The sequence below is a fragment of the Lynx rufus genome, unplaced genomic scaffold (genome assembly GCF_022079265.1).
Source record: "Lynx rufus isolate CCGP_SWC_20201006 ecotype Redwood Valley unplaced genomic scaffold, mLynRuf1.p SCAF_55, whole genome shotgun sequence".
In the NCBI taxonomy this organism is placed as follows: domain Eukaryota; kingdom Metazoa; phylum Chordata; class Mammalia; order Carnivora; family Felidae; genus Lynx; species Lynx rufus.
This window is the reverse complement of record NW_025814873.1, coordinates 471805-489974: the sequence shown is the minus strand read 5'-3', so window position 1 is coordinate 489974 and position 18170 is coordinate 471805. Positions and strand designations below refer to the sequence as shown.

Genomic DNA, 18170 nt, shown 5'->3' with positions numbered 1-18170 from the left:
CTACACGGACAAACCCGGAGGACATGACGCGAAGGGAAAGGAGCCGTCATAAGAGACAAACACCGCGTGAGTCCACTTCCGTGAGGGCCTAGAGGAGCTGGACTCAGAGACCGAAAGTGGGATGGGGGGCTTGTGGTTAAATGGTGCCGAGTTTTAGTTCTGCGAGATGAAGACTTCTGGCAAGGGCCGGGGGTGGTGGCTGCATAACAGTGTGAACATACCCAACGCCACAGAACCGTGCACTTAAAAACGTTAGGTTTTATGTCGCGTATCTTTTACAGTGATAAAGTCTATCAGAGCAGGGACCTTACTGAGTCCAACAATGAAGGAAGGTCTTTCAGGGAAAAGAACCCCATTTGCTTAAGTATAAAGCTACGATTTGTCATGACAACTGAGGTGGTATGTGTCTTCCCTGATCCTCCTGGATGAGCCAGGCCAGTAAATCACCCGAATTTGTCCCCACCGGAGGCTGGCAAACTACGGCCATATGGCCAGTACCGTGCTCATGCAGCCTCCGCTTCTGCTCTGCTGCTCACCTCCCTGCTGCAGCGGACACGGCTCCGTTCCTATCAAATTTTATTTATAAAAAGTCTGCCCACCCATAGTCAGCGGATCCCTGCTCTAAATAAATATTTCAAAAGCAATCATTCAAAATAGTTTCAAGGCCTCAGGCCCTTAAATCCTCAAAACTAAAAATAACCGAGGGGCGCCTGGGTGGCTCAGTTGGTTATGTGTCTGACTCTTGAGCTCATCCTAGGTCTTGGTCTCCAGGTCATGAGTTCGGGCCCCTCGCTGGGCTCCACACTGGGCATGAAGCCTACTTAAAAACAAGAAACAAACAAACTCAAAACTGTGCATTCAATTACTTTCCAAACGCGTGAGGCTGGGAGCCACACATCCTAACTGGGGAAGTCATGACTGTCCAGACAGCACCAAGCAAGGACTCTCATCTCAGAAACTAGACTGTTCTGACTTCACAAAGGTCAGACTCGCCTTGTGGAGACCCTTGAACTCATAGCGCCTGTCCCGGAAGGCGCGCACCGTGTCCACATAGAAGGAGTTCTCCCGCTGGCAGATGGTGGTGAGGCGCTCCTCCACCCTGGTCACGTGGATCTTCTTGTAGGCCTTCCGGCAGTAATCTGCAGCACAATCGAGAGCAGGGAAGCATGTGAGACCCCAAACAGGAGACAGCCGGGCCACCTGTACGTAGCCAAAGGAAGTCAGGATAAGGCCAACACCAACAAATGAAGCTTCCCAGGTCAGTACGGAGGAGCACGAAACTCAGAGAGACAGTGCTGGTTTATCCTATCAAAGGACAGCCCAGTGTGAACGGGCCAAATTCGGCAAGAGCCCGGGAAACAGAATTCATCATCCGAACATTCACTGAGGGAGAAATAAGGAAAGGGAAGCTAGGAAGAGATAGTTCACAGTGATCTCATCTCTCATCTAGTGCAACATCTAGTTTAGATGACATCAAGCTGTGACATACCAGAAAGGCCCAAGTCAGAGGAACCACAGTGTTTGGAAACCGCTCACCTGACAGCCTCCGCTTCTCATATTTAGCCTGCTCCTCGCGGGACAGCTCGTGAAAGGCCCGGGCTGGGCCCTCTGCAGTCAAGGGAGGGAACTTCTCTGACTCCAGCTGGTGCTGGATCCGATGGTACTCGCTGCGACTGGCTGGCACTAGGAGGGCGACCGAGGAGAGTCTGTGACAGAGACCTACGCACCCGCTGCCTGCTGAGCCACCCGGCCCCTGCCCCTGGGTGGCACTCACTGAACTCGCCCCTCCACTGCCAGGCCATCTTCCTCTGGCAGTCTGCTCCAGGCTTGTTGAAGTCACAGGCGGCACAGGTGGCCTCGTCCACCACGGCAGAGGGCTGGGGGTGGGGAGGGTGGGGGGAGGGCAGCAGTTAGTATTTGGGCAGAAAAGATCTCGATTCTGCCAGGGGAATCCGTCTCACCTGCAGGCGGTTCGTCAGGATGATGTTGGGGTACATGGCTCCCACATCCAGGTGGTAGATAAGGGGACACTCGATTCTGTTTGGGACATCTTTCAGGGAGGTGAGCTTGGTCTTAATCTGATCACACACCTATGGAGAAAGGAGAAAGACTGTATAGACAGTAACAAAGCAAGCACGTGGGTCCCAGAAGGACAGCAGACGCTGGCCACCAATGCTAGGTCCGGGAGGTACAGGAACCTCACAAGGAAAGAACCCTAAGGAGCACAGCATCTCGGGAAGCAGCAGCCTCCACTCCAGAGGACCTTTTGGGACTGGGAGAAAACTGAAAGACTGTGGCCTCAGATGGCAGGGCCCACCCGCCAGCAAGGTGTAAGACCCAGCTCGAGTATCAACAGCACCCTTCCTGGGTGCCCTGTGTGCATGCACAGTGTGGACATGTGATATCCCTGCCTCAGCAGACCCTCACCTGACACACGAGAGGCTCAAGAGCTTAGCAGGGGCTCAAGCACAGGCGCCCTTAGCCCAAATGCCACACTCTGAACCTCGGTGCTAGATGGTCCCCAGAATTACTTTACAAACCGATGAATCAGATTTGTTTCCAGCCAGAGGTTAAACTGTTATCTAAAAAAACCCTCCTGGTACCTAACACCTAGATATCCTGCATGAAATATGAGGACTATCCCTGTAAAGGCAGAACTGAGTTTCTAAGTTACCCCAGAGGGCAAGAGCGAAGAGTAGACTCAAAACCAGAGCAGAGAGCTACATCAGCAGTGGCCTGGCAGAGGCCAGGCTCTGGGTCGGGGTCTCTAGGACCACTCCCAGGTGCAGTGACTCGCAGTGCAAGGACACAGAACTCAGTCAGCAAAGGGGAAAGGCATTGGGGCAAGGTCAGGAGGAGGTCCGGCTCAAGCTGGGATGAGCTTAATTCTCCCGGCATCAAACCGGGACATGTGCCTGATGCCATCTTGCTCATGGACCCAGTGCCCAGAGTGTTCACTGAGCACTGGGCACCTGGGCACCTTGGCCCACACACACCCAAACCACACTCCCAGGAGGGCAATGCTCCGTGTGAACCAGGGTCTGCACGAGTGAGCGAGGTTCAGGAGGGACTCCTGTCCGAGAAAGGAGAGAAACCTCCCTTCTGGGACCCGAGCTCCCGGCCTCACGAGCAGGCCTTTCTGAGGTCGGCTGCCTTGGCCCAGGGTGTGTGCACTCCCGCACGGTTCTCGTGCCTCCTCAGGGACAGGAAGCCTGCACACAACAGGGGGACGATACAGAACCCCCCCAAAAAGGCAGGACCAACAAAGGCCACCTCTGTGAAAGAATAAACTACAAGTCTGCTCACCAAAATCACATCTCCTCTGGGCTGCACATCTGGCACCGCAGGCTAGTCCCTCTAATAAGTGTGGGGTTTACGTTACACTCCACTGGATCTGGGAACCCTCCGGCCCAGGAACCAGGTGACAAGGGACCCCGGCCACAAACAACCATCAAAGTAACTGATGGCCCCTGAAGGGCGGCAGGAGACTCCCTGCTGAATACAAATTCACATCCCAAAATCACAGAGCGTGAGAAGAAACACCCCCATGACCAACAGCAGACACAGGGGGAGGAGGCCGATACCTGAGAGAATAAGCCTCCCAGAGTAAACGTGGGGAAACTAGCACAATTAAAAATACTAAAGACCAAGCCCTAAATAAAACAGGGAGAGAAAGAGTCCACTTCTTTTTTTTTTTTTTTTTAATGTTTATTTTTGAGAGAGAGACACAGAGTGCGAGTGGAGGAGGATCAGAAAGACAGGGAGACAGAACACGAGTGGGTGAGGGGCAGAGAGAGAGGGAGACACAGAAGCAGAAGTAGGCTCCAGGCTCCGAGCTGTCAGCACAGAGCCCGATGTGGGGCTAAAACTCACAAACGATGATCAGACCTGAGCCGAAGTCGGATGCTTAACCAACTGAGCCACCCTGGTGCCCCTAAAACTAACTGTCTTCTAATGGTCATATATTCACTCTCCCAAAACCAATACCTGATTACGTCATAACATTCATATGTACTTATCTGGTAAGTTCATTCTGCACAAAACATACACATCAGAACTGGAGAATTAGTATATTTAGAAGTTAATCTAATGACTCAGGAAACCTCTGGATGGGACCAGATAATAAATATCTTAATTTAGGTTTTGTGGCCACACAATCTGTCACAATCTTTTTTTTTATAACATCTTTAAAATGTAAAAGCTATTCTTAGCTTGCTGGTTACACAGGCCTCATGGGCTATAGTTTGCCAACGTCTGTTATAGACATTTAAGAATAGAGAAAACCAGGGGTGCCTGGGTGGCTCACTTGGTTAAGCGTCCGACTTCAGCTCAGGTCATGATCTCATGGTTTGTGGGTTCAAGCCCCACGTCGGGCTCTGTACTGACAGCTCAGAGCCTGGAGTCTGCTTTGGATTCTGTATCTACCCCTCTCTCTGCGCCTCCCCTGCTCTCTCTCCTCTCAAAGATAATGAACATTAAAAAAAAAAAATGCTTAAAAAAGAACAGAGAAAACTAAAAAACATCTGAATAAATACGAAGACTAACCAGGAGAGTAGCCATCTTTTTTTTTTTTAATGAAATATGTTAAATTTGGAAGTCATATTAGAAAAATCATTTGAATGAAAAATTGCCTTTAGTATTAAACTCCTTAAGGGGCGCCTGGGTGGCTCAGTTAAGCATCATTCGACTCTTCATTTCAGCTCAGGTCATGATCTCACGGTCAGGAGATCAAGCCCCGCGTCAGGCTCTGTGCTGTGTGTGGAGCCTGCTTGGGATTCTCTCTCTCTCTGCACCCCTACCCCTGCAAGTTCTCTCTCAAAAAACAAAACACAACAACAAAACATTCCTTAAAACCCTCCAAAGTAGTCAAAATAAAAAAACACACCAAAACTATACAGCAACAATGACTAAAAGGAAGAACGTTTATCATATACAACAGAAAATACCAGAAGTATTAATATTTGTTCCTAGTTGAATTTTAAGCAAATCAATCATTTGAATAATCACTCCATCCTTCTCCACCCTGAGGCAGGTCCTGAAATGCCAATGAGGAGGCCCACGGAGACAGTCCAGGTAAGAGGGGAGGGAGACACAGTTCCCATGGAACACACCTCCGCTGCCGAGATCCCCGGCTGGCACCTCCCATCAGCATCCTCGGGATGAGATGGTCCCTCGGGAACAAAGAGATGAGTCCAGTGCCCTCTAGAACACACTTTATTTTTTTTTTTTTTCAACGTTTATTTATTTTTGGGACAGAGAGAGACAGAGCATGAACGGGGGACGGGCAGAGAGAGAGGGAGACACAGAATCAGAAACAGGCTCCAGGCTCCGAGCCATCAGCCCAGAGCCCGACGCGGGGCTCGAACTCACGGACCGTGAGATCGTGACCTGGCTGAAGTCGGGCGCTCAACCGACTGCGCCACCCAGGCGCCCCTAGAACACACTTTAGAAACCGCGAAGGAGCCATACTCCGTCCTCTAGGAGCCTAGTGCTGGATTCACCAGGGTGTCTAGAGTCCCTCCAATCAGCATATCTTTGTTCTCACTCATTTCACTGTTTCTTCAAGTTGAAAGTGTGTTCCTTCTAAGGTGTTAACTCACATTTGTTCTTTAGCCTAGCCACTCTTCTAGATTGTTCTTAGTTCCTTTTTTTTTTTTTTTTAAGTTTTTTTAATATTATTTGTTTTTGAGACAGAGACAGAGTGTGAGCAGGGGAGGGGCAGAAAGAGAGGGAGACACAGAATCCGAAGCAGGCTCCAGGCTCCGAGCTGTCAGCACAGAGCCCAACGTGGGGCCTGAACTCAAGAGCCGTGAGATCATGACCTGAGCCGAAGTTGGATGCTTAAGCGACTGAGCCACCCAGGCGCCCCCAGGTTGTTCTTAGTTCTTAAAGTGTATGGTAGCTGGAGCTAACAACAGCTGCACAGCACTTTACAGTGTACAAACACAGCTTTCTCACGTGTGAGAGACCAGAGAGCACAAGCAGGGGAGGGGCAGAGGGAGAGGGAGAATCTTAAGCAGGCTCCACGCCCAGCACAGAGCCCAGCGTGTGGCTTGATCTCAGGACCATGAGATCGTGACCTGAAGTGATATCAAGAATCTATTAAGAGTTGGATACTTAACTGACTGAGCCACCCAGGCGCCCCTGTAACCACATTCTTATTCGAATTCTGCCTAGTGAGTCTGTTCTGAGACATTTCTTAGAGAGAGACAGAGAGGAGAGACGGGGAGGACGAGGAGAGAATCTCTGCCCTGAGCGTGGAGCCTGATGCGGGTCTCCATCTCACAACGTCAAGATCATGACCCGAGCTAAAATCAAGAGTCACGTGCTTAACTGACAGACCCACTCATCTGCCCATGTTATGACATATTTCTTAAAATCAATCCTAAAACTCGTAAAAGCTCCAAACCACTAGTAACTCAATATGCTGTAGTGTTGAGCAGTGCCTGACAGACACACCTGAGAAGTGCCACGTTCAAATAAGACAAGCAAGGCGGGAGGTACCTGGGGTCTCTAGGCACGTAGCACTTGTAAATGGTGCTTTCTAACCCTTATTGGACAGTTTTTACAGTCACTATATTCTACTCTGTCATCTGTAGGAATTAACTATCATCACTTTTTTTTTTTTTTTAATTTTTTTTTTCAACGTTTATTTATTTTTGGGACAGAGAGAGACAGAGTATGAACGGGGGAGGGGCAGAGAGAGAGGGAGACACAGAATCGGAAACAGGCTCCAGGCTCTGAGCCATCAGCCCAGAGCCCGACGCGGGGCTCGAACTCACGGACCGCGAGATCGTGACCTGGCTGAAGTCGGGCGCTCAACCGACTGCGCCACCCAGGCGCCCCGACTATCATCACTTTTAAAGTCTCCTGAACAACAAAAATTAAAACCAGTGGCTCCTCGCTGCCTACAAAATAAAGTCCAAATGAACTGGGCATAAGGCCTATCCCTCGCCTTTGTCCTGCGTCCACCCACCACGATGTTCTAAGCAATAGCCAGCTCGAGACCCCACGGCCAACTTGTGAATCTCTACCATCTCCCAAAGCCCAGTCATTCACTGTAACCACAACACTGTCCTGTGCCCCCCAAGCAGACCAGAACAGACTCTGTATCACCAGGCTCGGAGCCCAAGTACCAGCACACAGTAGGTGCATGCTACTGAAAGCAGCCAGTCTACAAGCAGGGCGTGTGAAGACGGTCTCTCCTGGCCCCCGGAGCGTTACCTCTTGGAAGTTGGTGACCTGCTCCATGGGCACCTTCTCCTCTTCCTCGATGGCATGACGCATGGTCTTCTCCACCCGCTGCAGCAGGAAGTCAAAGGCGGCAGGATTCTAGTACAGATGACCAAGAGAGGACGCAAGTGAGAAGGGAAAACGCCCTCACACGTACCCAACTACCTCGGGCAAGACACTGTGGGGACTGGCCCGGAGAAGCCAAGGGCTTGTCCCGCAGCACCTCAGTCAAGGACAGGCCAGACAAGGGAGGGCTGGTGAGGGACCCACAGGCCAAGAAAGGGGTGAGGGCTGTACTGCAGCCCTGGAGGCTTCTGGGTCTCAGCCCTCGGGAGAGCGGGGAGGGCTCACCATCCTGAACCGGCAGGGGATGTCACTGCGGAACACGCCCGACTCCAGGGCCTCCACGTGGCCACCCACATAGGTCTCGGCATCCAGCACGTGGCCATCATCGGTCAGCTTGTTAAACTCCTGCTCCTGCTTGTTGGGGAAGACGATGTTGGCATGGAAGGCCTGCACCATCAACAAGGCCTCACACAGCGTCCCGGAGCCCTTCCGCAGCACCTGCGGGGGAAAAGCCAGACGTCAAACCAAACGCCAAAATCACACAGCTGCATCCACGGCAGCCGCCGGGGACGAGCTCCGAGGGCCGGCGGGCTGACACTGGCACACGGGGCCGGGAGACGCACTGACCTCGTCAGGCTCCATGGGGATAATGGTGCAGAGGGCGAATATGAAGGGGTGGACGTACTTCATGTACAGGTAGTACGTGGCCACCGCGTCTGACACCGAGTATGTGGCCAGAGTCTGAGGAGAGAACACAGGGCAGTAAGAGCGACAAGGAGCCGGGCAGGCACCGTGTGGGAGCTACAGGTAAAGGCCGTGAGGAGAGGCGCATGCCTGGGGCTGCTCGGTGGCCATCCGGCACATGTCTTCAGGGTCCAGCTCCACGGGGTCGTAGCCCAACTTGGCTTTGGCAGCCGCCTTGAGGTTGTGACTGCCCACAGGCAGGTAACTGTCCCTCTTCACCCACCTAGGAACAAGAACACGTGCAAAGGTCAGAGATGGCTCTGAGACACAGCCCACGCGCTGCGGGAGGCAGCCCCGCTGGACACGACACAGAAAGACGCCTCGTCCCAACAGGTACGCCAAGGATTGCCACCGAGACCCCGCGTGGCACAGGCGCCTCGCGAAGCCTCTATCCCAGATCCAGGTAATCTCACAGATACGCCCACAAACACAAGGAAACGCCAGTCTCCCGAGTCCCATGGCCTCCCTCTGTCCCTTGTGGAGAGAGAGAACGCTGAGCAGGAGGGAGCCCTCAGCCCCCCAGCTTGTCCCATGGGACTGCCAGTCTGCCCTGCTCTCCCCCACCCGGCTCAGGCCCTCTTCTTAACCTCCTCTCTGCTTACACAGTCCCTTCGGCGCAGAAACCGGGGGCTACCCTGCGCCCCTCACCCTCACACCTGTCTGCAAATCCTCCCTGTGAGGCAGCTCCGAGACGGATGTGGTCGTGTCCCTGGCGCCCACAGCTCTCTCTTGACTGCATCAAGCCTCCCCTCCCTCAGCCTCCAGACCCTTGGCCATCCTCACCCCTAGAAGTGCCCCTGGGGTCTCCCAATATTGCCGCCTCCTCTGAAGCCCCCCCCCATCCTTTTTCTTCTCTTCTGGAATCCGTTGATCACCACGCCCCCTGTAAGTGGGGTTCCCAGGCCTGCTTCTACCTAGAACCCACCCTCCTGCTCCAGAGCCCACCCCAAACCCTGAGAACCAACATTCCCTGTGCCCCAGGTGCCCCTGCCCCCCGCCCAGGTCTGTGGATGCCCAAGTCCACCCCTCTCCTCACTCCCATCTGCTCCCTCCGGCCCCCATCATAATGCCAGACCCCCCAAGATAAAATCTGCCTCCCCACAGGGTACAGGAGGCCCACAAGAGCTCCTTTCTCTCCAGCCTGGACACCCCTGGCTGCAGCACCCTCACCTCCGTGAGGAGCTCTCACAGCACCGGGGCCTCACTCAACCCGGCCTCTTTCTGTTCTGGCTTCCCCAGCCCGAGGCCTGACACTGATGTGTTTGCTGGTGGAAGGAGTAATGAACACACAACGGAAGACAGCACGTCCCCAGACCCAGCCACAGCCGCTGTCCTTGAAGGTGACGGAGCTGCAACAGAGGCCACCATCCTCCCTCAAAGGGACGCAGACAGGACAAGGGTGTGCAAGAAGGGAGCCTTGGACCCACACACAGAAAGCCCTCTAAGACAGTGCCAGGAGCCGCCGGGCCTACCTGAGACAGTCCATGTGGATGCACTGGGATGCCTTATACTCCCCCTGGCTGTCCTTCTGGAACCCTATCTCCTGGTACATGCTCAGCCCATGGATCGCCGCTCTGGCCTCCACAAACGGCCTAGGGATGAGGGCAGACAGATGAGCACACGGCAGGTATTCTTCAGCTCCCTCAAATACAGAAAGACTGCCCCACGAGACTCCCGAGAAAACCCAGGAACCCCCCCACCCACCTCTCCTCTACATCTTAACCATTTCTAAGTGTACAGCTCGTTAGCGTGAGTACATTCACAGTGCCACACAACATCCCCTCCCCGACACACTTCAGTTACTCACAAACTAGATATCAGACTCACCAGTCAAAAAAGTCCCCATTGTAGGTGACCATGATGGTGGGTTTGGCCTCTTGGACGTGTTCAAACCACCTCTGGATTAGATGAACCTAAATTCAATGATTCGTAGCAGTCAGTGGATGTGTTTCTCTTCTTCCAGCTACTCCCAATCACCCCTCCCAAAATTTCAGAAAAGCAGGCTGTATCTCATTTCCACACCCACCCCGTGCCCCCAGTGTGAACAAGGACCATACCGCCAGGAACCCAGACCAGCAAGCTGCCATTCTGGTCAAATGAGCACTGAGGCCTCAAGGGTCAGGGGGCTCTTCTTCCCGTCTCACCCCAAACACCAGGGAGTTTCTCACATGACACCTCTTTACCTCGTCGGGTTCATTGAAGACACAGAAGGGTCCCTCATACTCTGGCTTGGGGGTGAACTCGAAATCTCCAACGTCCTCTGACACTATCTCCCTATTGGTGATGAGGTAGCCCTGGGAAGCGTGTGAGCAGTCGGTGTGAGTTAGGACACAAAAAGCCAAACACACCTCCCCACACTTGGCCCAGAAGCTCCTGCAACAAGAGTCTGCAGCAACGGGAGGCCCCTCGTCCACCAGGAGCTGCAGCCCCTAGACCCCAAACGTGTCAGACTCAGATTGGAAGGCAGGGGCACGGCTTGTTTCTTCACTTTCCTGGACTCAACTCACTTATTTTCACTGAAAAAATACCAGCCACAGGGTGCATGCTGCTCCCAGGAAGCGTACACCCCAAAAAGCACCACTTACCTGACCGTCAATCATATAGGAAATCATCATAATCTGGTCAGTCTCAGCATCTGGAAACTTGAGGGGCAGTTTGGTTGTCTCGATGTCAAATGCCAAAACCACAGGGTCCTGCAGGGACATCTCATTAAGTTGGACGTAAACCAAGCTGAGCTCTGGAGACGCCAAGGGTCTTCCCGACACCCACCACCTCCACCTCCAGCTGCTAAAACAAGAGCCAAGCAGCCACAGAGAGAGGTTCCAAAAGAAGCGAGAGAGGCATTTTGGGTTGACTAACCTATGTCAAGAACACCACGATTCACAGAGGGTATGAAATCTTAAACACCTACGAGAGGCTAAAGCACGATGGGAAAATCCTAGAATTACAGAGCACTTGAGTCACAAAGTACTTTAAAATCATGACCTCCTTTTGACCTTTACGATAACCCACATGGGAGACTGTGCTAGAGTCAACATCTCCACTTTGGAAATGAGAAAACAGAGTACAGACTTGCCCAAGATCACAAATGTGTTCCTGAACCAAAGCCTTCCACATACGAATCCGCTTTTCACCCCATCACGTCGCTACCAACCACCCAAAATGGAAGTCAGAGCTCTCCTTTGAAGTTCAGATCCAGCCCGGCTTAAACAAGGACATCACATGGTGACATACAAGCACTAAGTGAAATCACACGTCGTCAGAAACCGACAAAAAAGAAAAAGGAAAAAGATTTCTCTACAACTTTTTTAAGAAAGTATTTGAGGAAAAAGAAGAAAACAAATCTCTGAATTGTATTCATTCTTCAGCACCGAATTAGATCTCTCTAGAAACAAGTGGAAAAGCCAGGATGGAGGAAACGCAAGCAGTACTTACGGGTCGTTCAACAAGGTCATCTCGGCGGGTGATTTCCACAGGGAAGGCATTTCCTCGGTACCTGACGTTGTACCAGTGAGCCTGCGGGACGTGCAGCGTGTTTATCAAGAGTCTACGTCTGTCCCAGGAGGGGTATTTCTCTTCAGTGTCACCTCCTGACCGCCAGGGGCTGCCCGAAAGCGACGGCCCACTCACCGCATGGATCTTCAGGTCAATGGAGAGGCGGATGTGATAGGGCACATCATACTCTCGCATGTCCACGATGTTGTCCAACTGGTCAGTGACCTTCTTAGAGGCTTCCTCTTCATCAACAACCACACTGCCCCCTTGCAGAACACTGTGAAACAGAGAGAGGATACTCCTAACTACAGTCTGCTGGGGGATGGTGCGGGGGGGGCCAGAGTCCATGTAGAGTAAACACAAAAGGTAGAAGGTGGCTAAGATGACCAGGACAGGCTCTTCTTAAAGAATTAGTGGGGTGGGGGGGGGGTTTGGCGGGGATGCTGGGGTGCTCAGTCGGTTAAGTATCTGACTCCTGATTTTGGCTCAGGTCATGATCTCTCGGTTCATTAGTCTGAGCCCCGTGTCAGGCTCTACACGGACAGCGTGGAGTCTGCTTGGGATCTCTCTCTCCCTCTCTCTGCCCCTACCCTGCTCATGTTCTTTCCCTCTCTCTCAAAAACAAACTAAAAAAAAAAAAAAAAATCCTTTAAACAAAAAGGACGACGTTGGATGACAGCCTCCCACAAGCAGCAGGCTACGGGCAGGAAATTCAGTGAGAGCTCCGAACACATATTTTATGGGATGTACGTTACATCCCAATTAGAAACAAAGAAAGGAAAATGCTCTGTTACTTGGGAGGCACATGTACAGATGTGAACCACCCTGGCTGACCTTGTTTCCCCATCAAGAACAGAGTCATGGGGTGCCTAGGTGGCTCAGTTGATTAAGAGTCTGACTTCAGCTCAGGTCATGATCTCACGGTTCATGAGTTCGAGCCCTGCGTTGGGCTCTGTGCGGACAGCTCAGAGCCTGGAGCCTGCTTCGGATTCTGTGTCTCCCTCTCTCTCTGACCCTTCCCTGTTCATGCTCTGTCTCTCTCTGTCTCAAAAATAAACATTAAAAAAAAATTTTTTTTTTTTTTTTTTTTAAAGAACAAGGGTCACAGGAACACGTCCACCCTGCAGGAGTGTTGTGAGGTAACACTCATAGAGCTCTCTGCGTGGCAGAGCAGCTGGTAAGTAGCAATTTTCCGTACCATAATTACCTTATCATTGGAAAGCAGGAAATCACTGTCACTAGAATATTAACTCTAATATCAGCCCAGTAAGCTTCCGAACACTAAATGGACTATTAAAGGGGAAAAAAAAGACAACGAGTTTTAGAGAAAAGGCATAGGCCTCTGGGTACACCTTGCAATACTGTAAAAGGTAATTATACTGGGGGCAGGGGGCGGGTGCAGTGCAGAAATGTTCAGGGTCCCAAATTGATCTTTTTTCAGAGAATATGATTAGCTCTCTTGAAGTCTTCATAAGTTTTAATTAGCCAAGATTTCCTCATCTTTTCTTTATTTATTTTGAGAGAGAGACAGAGCGTGAGCTAGGGACGGGGGGAGAGAGACAAAATCCCAAGCAGGCTCCATACTCAGTGTGGAGCCCAACGAGGGGCTCAATCTCATGACGTGAGCCAAAACCAAGAGTCGGATACTTAACTGACTGAGCCACCCAGGCACCCCAAGATTTCCTCTTCTTAATCTCTTATCCTGTTTCCTATTATTGTTGATATCTAAACACTTGATGAACAGTGTTGGGTGTCCTATATTTACGTTTTTCTGTATAACACCCAAAGTTTTCTAGAGAAGATGTGCTATGTAACTCTAGGCATTCAGTAAACTCTGTAGGCAGCTTGACACTTGCCATAAGCCATGAAAACAGACTGAAGCGAAGTGGTGTGACTAGGAATCCAAAATGTCTCTGTTACAGCAACTCAATTTTAGAGCCACAAACCCACCGCTATGTAAGAAAAGAGGAAGAGCTCAAATGTAAGCCAAAAAACCACCATTTCTTTAACAAAAATGCAGCACATAAGAAATTCTATCTAGGGGCACCTGGGCAGCTCAGTTGGTTAAGCGTCCGACTTTGGCTCAGGTCATGATCTCACGGCTCATGAGTTTAAGCCCCGCGTCGGGCTCTGTGTTGACAGCTCAGAGTCTGGAGCCTGCTTCAGATTCTATGTCTCTCTCTCTCTCTCTCTCTCTCTCTGGCCCTCCCCTGCTTGTGCATTCACGCTCTCTCTCCCTCTCAAATATTAAAAAAAAAAAAAAAAAAGAAAGAAATTCTATCTAATTGCTTGAAAGTGCTTCTACACTGGACAAGCCAATCCTTACGGTAACTTCACCACTGGGTTTTCCTACCTCCCATCCATCTTGCCCCTCGGGACACACTCCAGGAACCCATCCGTGTGGACTCACTGGCTGCTTACGACAGGTAAGCTCACCTGGACAGCATAGCTGTGTAGGCATCACTGGCGTGGCCCTGCTCCCGGCTCTTCCTCACGGCAGGGGAGATGTCCTTCCTCACTCTGACAAGGTCCTCCACCGTGTTGAAGGACAGCTTAATGTAATTTCGCTTCAAACCCACCAAGTGATTTGGCTACAAAATGAAGAGATTGTGTTCATAAGCTCAAGAGAAAAAAGACTTTATTGGGGAAAGAAAATAAAGGGAGAATGACTCAAAGGTAAACCCACAAGTGGAAGAGTCAGCAAGTCCAAAGCACCTTGTCCAACTCTGCGTGTGGCACCAACTATGCCACTGGACTTCTCCAGGACATACGGACAGTCACCGAAGCCCCGCCACCCGTACCACCCCACAGGTGCTAAACTTGGCCTCCTCCCATCTCACCCATCTCGCCCCATGTGCAGGGCAGACCCAGCCTCATTTATCCTGGAAGGGCCAAGTGGTACTCACCAAGTCCAGATCCTCTTTGGGGACAGTCTCTACTTTAGCAATTTTACCCTGAAACTTCTTGGAGAGAAAAGATGAAACTTCTCGCTCACAACCCTAAATTGAGATCAGAGTGAAAGGACTTTCTACAGTGAAATCTGTCTTCCTGGCCCGTTTCTCTAGAGGCCCCTTTACGTTCAGTTCCGAAGCTCCCCATAACATGAGGCTCAGGTCGTGTGACCTGACTCTACTAACCACACTTACCTTTCTGGTTGCAATGTAGAAATATGGCTTGTAGGGCAAGGCCACCTGCGAAAGCCACCGACCATTCAGAGGCAACAAGAAAGAAAAAAGGGAGACGAGTGAAGACACGCTGTTTGCTATTATACTCGTGAGCAGCCTGGATCCAATGCACCCTTGCCCTTAGACACCTCTTAAAAGATGCTGCAGGGGCACCTGGGTGGCTCAGTCAGTTGAGCTTCCGACTTCGGCTCAGGTCATGATCTCAGGGTCGGTGAGTTCGAGCCCCGCGTCGGGCTCTGTGCTGACCGCTCAGAGCCTGGAGCCTGCTTCAGACTCTGTGTCTCCCTCTCTCTCTGACCCTCCCCCATTCATGCTCTGTCTCTGTCTCAAAAATAAATAAATATTAAAAAAAAAAACTAAAAAAAAAAAAAGGTGCTGCAGCAGGAAATTAAGAGCTGCACATATGGCAGGGGCAAAAGTCTGAGACAGACAACACTGCTCTTTCAGTCTGTCCAAGCTGGCTCCTCTTATGACATCCTAAATGGTGACCCATGTGGCTCCAAGGGACCCGTGTCCCTGACACCTCCCAACCCCCTCTCCTCACAGCTACCACTTTGGACCCAGCTACACCTCATCACTTGAGTGGGTTTTAGCTTCTTGGGGTTCAGGGGCTTACCTTAAATCTGCTCCCGTCATCTTGAATAAAGTAGTAATCCACCGCACTGACCAGGCGTTTATCTTCATCTAAAATCTCGGTCTACGAGAGAACCAGCCAGCACAGGCACCTTACCCGCTGCACAGTCCAAGACCCCTCTTGCTTTTCACTCTCTGGGAAACTGAGCACAAAAACAAACCCTTTCTCCCTGCCCCGCCCCCGCATAAACATCCCGCAGCCCCATTCACAAGAACTGCAGCGCTACACCTTTCAAATGAGGATTTCTCTCAATCCCTCCCTCATCCCTGAAAACTTCATTCTTAGAGGTTAACAGGGACACCCTTCACCCTGGTCTTCCCAGTAGCCCCTACACGACCCAGCGGTGTGAAAGAGGGAAGCAGGAGAGCTACAAACAATGCCGTCTCCACCTGTATCCCCCACTCTGCCAAGGCCTAGGCGGCTCCGAGGGGTGCAGCTGCCCTCCTGAGCGGGACGAGGACCGAGAAAAAGCCCCGGTGCTTACAGGGTGCATGTTGATGAGCCAGCCCGTCTTCTCACCAGGCTCCTTGAGTCTCTCAAAACCAAACCGCAAATCCATCTTATCTGTCCACTGACTGCGCTCCAGGCGCTTAAGTGCCGAGACAGAGGAAGAGGGGCCATCGTCCCTGAATGAAAGGAGGGAAATCCGTCTTCAGCAATCATGACGCCATCTATTCCCACAACCCTCCGTCCACCCAGTGTAACCATTTTGTTTTTAAATTTTTTTTTCAACGTTTATTTATTTTTCAGACAGAGAGAGACAGAGCATGAACGGGGGAGGGGCAGAGAGAGAGGGAGACACAGAATCGGAAACAGGCTCCAGGCTCCGAGCCATCAGCCCAGAGCCTGACGCGGGGCTCGAACTCCCGGACCGCGAGATCGTGACCTGGCTGAAGTCGGACGCTCAACCGACTGCGCCACCCCGGCGCCCCTCAGTGTAACCATTTTGGATGTGACACAGGAGATGCATCCCCCAAAACACCTCACATGTGGCAAAACAACTCATTAAAACAACATATGTCATGGGAAACAGGACAGGCAGGATCCTCAAAACACACTGGACTCTGTAACCAGAGCACTAATAAAAACAATCGTGGGGCTTGAGCGTCCAACTTTGTCTCAAGTCATGATCTCATGGTTTGTGAGTGTAAGCCCCGCATCGGGTTCTCTGCTGGCAGCACAGAGCCTGCTTCAGATCCTCTCTACCCCTCCCCCGCTCTCTCTCTTTAAAAAAATAAACTAAAAAAAAAAAAAACTTAAAAAGAAACAATAGTGACTGGACACTGCTGCCTTATGGGATACTAAAAATGCACGAAGTCCAGCATTGCGCTCCTGGGCATTTACCCCGGAGAAATGAAACTCACATTCACACACACACTTGTGCTTGACTGTGCCTAGCAGCTCACTCATGATAACCCAAAGTGGAAACCACCCAGGGACTCCTTAACAGGTGAGTCATCAACCTAGGCTATATCCTTCCCATGCAATACTATTGGTCAATAAGAAGGAACAAACTTACCCATCAAGGGTATTATTCAGAGTGAAAAAAGCCAACTCTCTTAAAATTACACACTTCACAATTCCCCTGAGATAGCATCCCTGGAGTAAAATCAGAGTGGACAACAGAGTAGTGGCTGGCATGGATGAGGAAGAGGGAGGAGCGGAGGCGGCTGTGGCCACAAAAGGGCAGCAGGAGGGATCCATGGGCTAGAACTGTTCTGCGCCTTGATTTGGTGGTGGTCACATACGATGTGCACACACACGAGTAAACACACACACACACACACACACACACACACACGAGTGTCCATGCACTGCATGCACGTCAATTTCCTGGTTGCAACCTTGTGCTTTAGCAACTAAGATGTTACCCCGGGGGTGAAACTTATGGCTTATGGGGGCATGCGATCTGTGTGTCATTTCTTACAACTGCTTGCGAATCTACAATTAACTCAAAAAGCTGTTTCTTTGTATTTTTATTTTTAAAATGACCGTTCTGAAATGTATTAGTCTGGAAAGTGAAATCAACGTTATCCACCACAACAATGAGCCCGCAAAACCGGCAGCGCAGTACACAAGAAAGCAAGAGTCCTGATGACCGATCTGGCCTGGATTCTAGTTCTGCCAAAATCGAGCGTGACAATTAAGTCATATGATGCACGTGGTGTATACAGTGGATGCTCAATAAACAGCACTTGGGATACTCATCAAAGGTCAACACAAATACAAGGGAGTATGTCTCTCGTCTGTAAGGGAAGATCCTACGCTAGCGGCGCTCGCTGAAAGTAAACACTCGAACGACCCACTCCGTCCACGCGGAGAGCCGGGGAAGCGCTCCGGGAACTCGGCCCGCGCCCCGCGCCCGCTCAGCCTCCGCGCTGCCCCCCCCACCTCCGCACCCCCCGCGCCCGCAAGGCCTCCGTCTGCACCAGTCGGGAGCGGAGCGAGGGGCGCGCACACGCCGCGGTCTGCACGAAGCCGTCCCCCACCGGCCCGCGTTACAAACCCAGGGAGGCGGCCCCACCTGCTGCGCCGCCACGTCGCCAACCACAGACGTTCCCACACAGACCTCGGAGCGAAGCGCACGGAAACCCAGTGCGAGCCCGGGACCGACGCGCCGCACCGAGGCGTCCTGAGCGGGGCCGCCGCGGCCGCGCGCCCCAAACGCCCGCCGCCCACCCGCCCGGACGGCCCGGCGCCCCTCACCGGCTGGCCTCGCCGCCCGCGCCCGGTTCCGCGCGCCGCCGCCCGCTGTTCCTCAGAACCATCGCGCCGCGCTCGCACCGCCCCGGCTCTCCCGGAGAAATTTGGCG

General features: G+C 51.9%; 1 protein-coding gene across 1 annotated transcript in view; it reads right to left on the bottom strand.

Annotated features, from left to right (window-relative positions):
• Positions 1–18125, bottom strand: part of POLE (DNA polymerase epsilon, catalytic subunit) — a 45646-nt gene extending 27521 nt beyond the window's left edge. The window contains exons 1-20 of the mRNA XM_047101066.1: positions 18064–18125; positions 15842–15983; positions 15340–15420; positions 14685–14729; positions 14445–14537; positions 13975–14129; positions 11674–11815; positions 11479–11559; positions 10629–10736; positions 10227–10337; positions 9871–9956; positions 9516–9635; positions 8134–8266; positions 7927–8040; positions 7585–7797; positions 7225–7332; positions 1962–2090; positions 1775–1877; positions 1537–1683; positions 994–1139 (exon numbers count right to left, since the gene is read on the bottom strand). Of these exons, the coding sequence (XP_046957022.1) occupies positions 994–1139; positions 1537–1683; positions 1775–1877; positions 1962–2090; positions 7225–7332; positions 7585–7797; positions 7927–8040; positions 8134–8266; positions 9516–9635; positions 9871–9956; positions 10227–10337; positions 10629–10736; positions 11479–11559; positions 11674–11815; positions 13975–14129; positions 14445–14537; positions 14685–14729; positions 15340–15420; positions 15842–15983; positions 18064–18125 (2319 nt within the window). The remainder of the gene's footprint in view (positions 1–993; positions 1140–1536; positions 1684–1774; positions 1878–1961; positions 2091–7224; positions 7333–7584; positions 7798–7926; positions 8041–8133; positions 8267–9515; positions 9636–9870; positions 9957–10226; positions 10338–10628; positions 10737–11478; positions 11560–11673; positions 11816–13974; positions 14130–14444; positions 14538–14684; positions 14730–15339; positions 15421–15841; positions 15984–18063) is intronic.
• Positions 18126–18170: the final 45 nt, after the last annotated feature.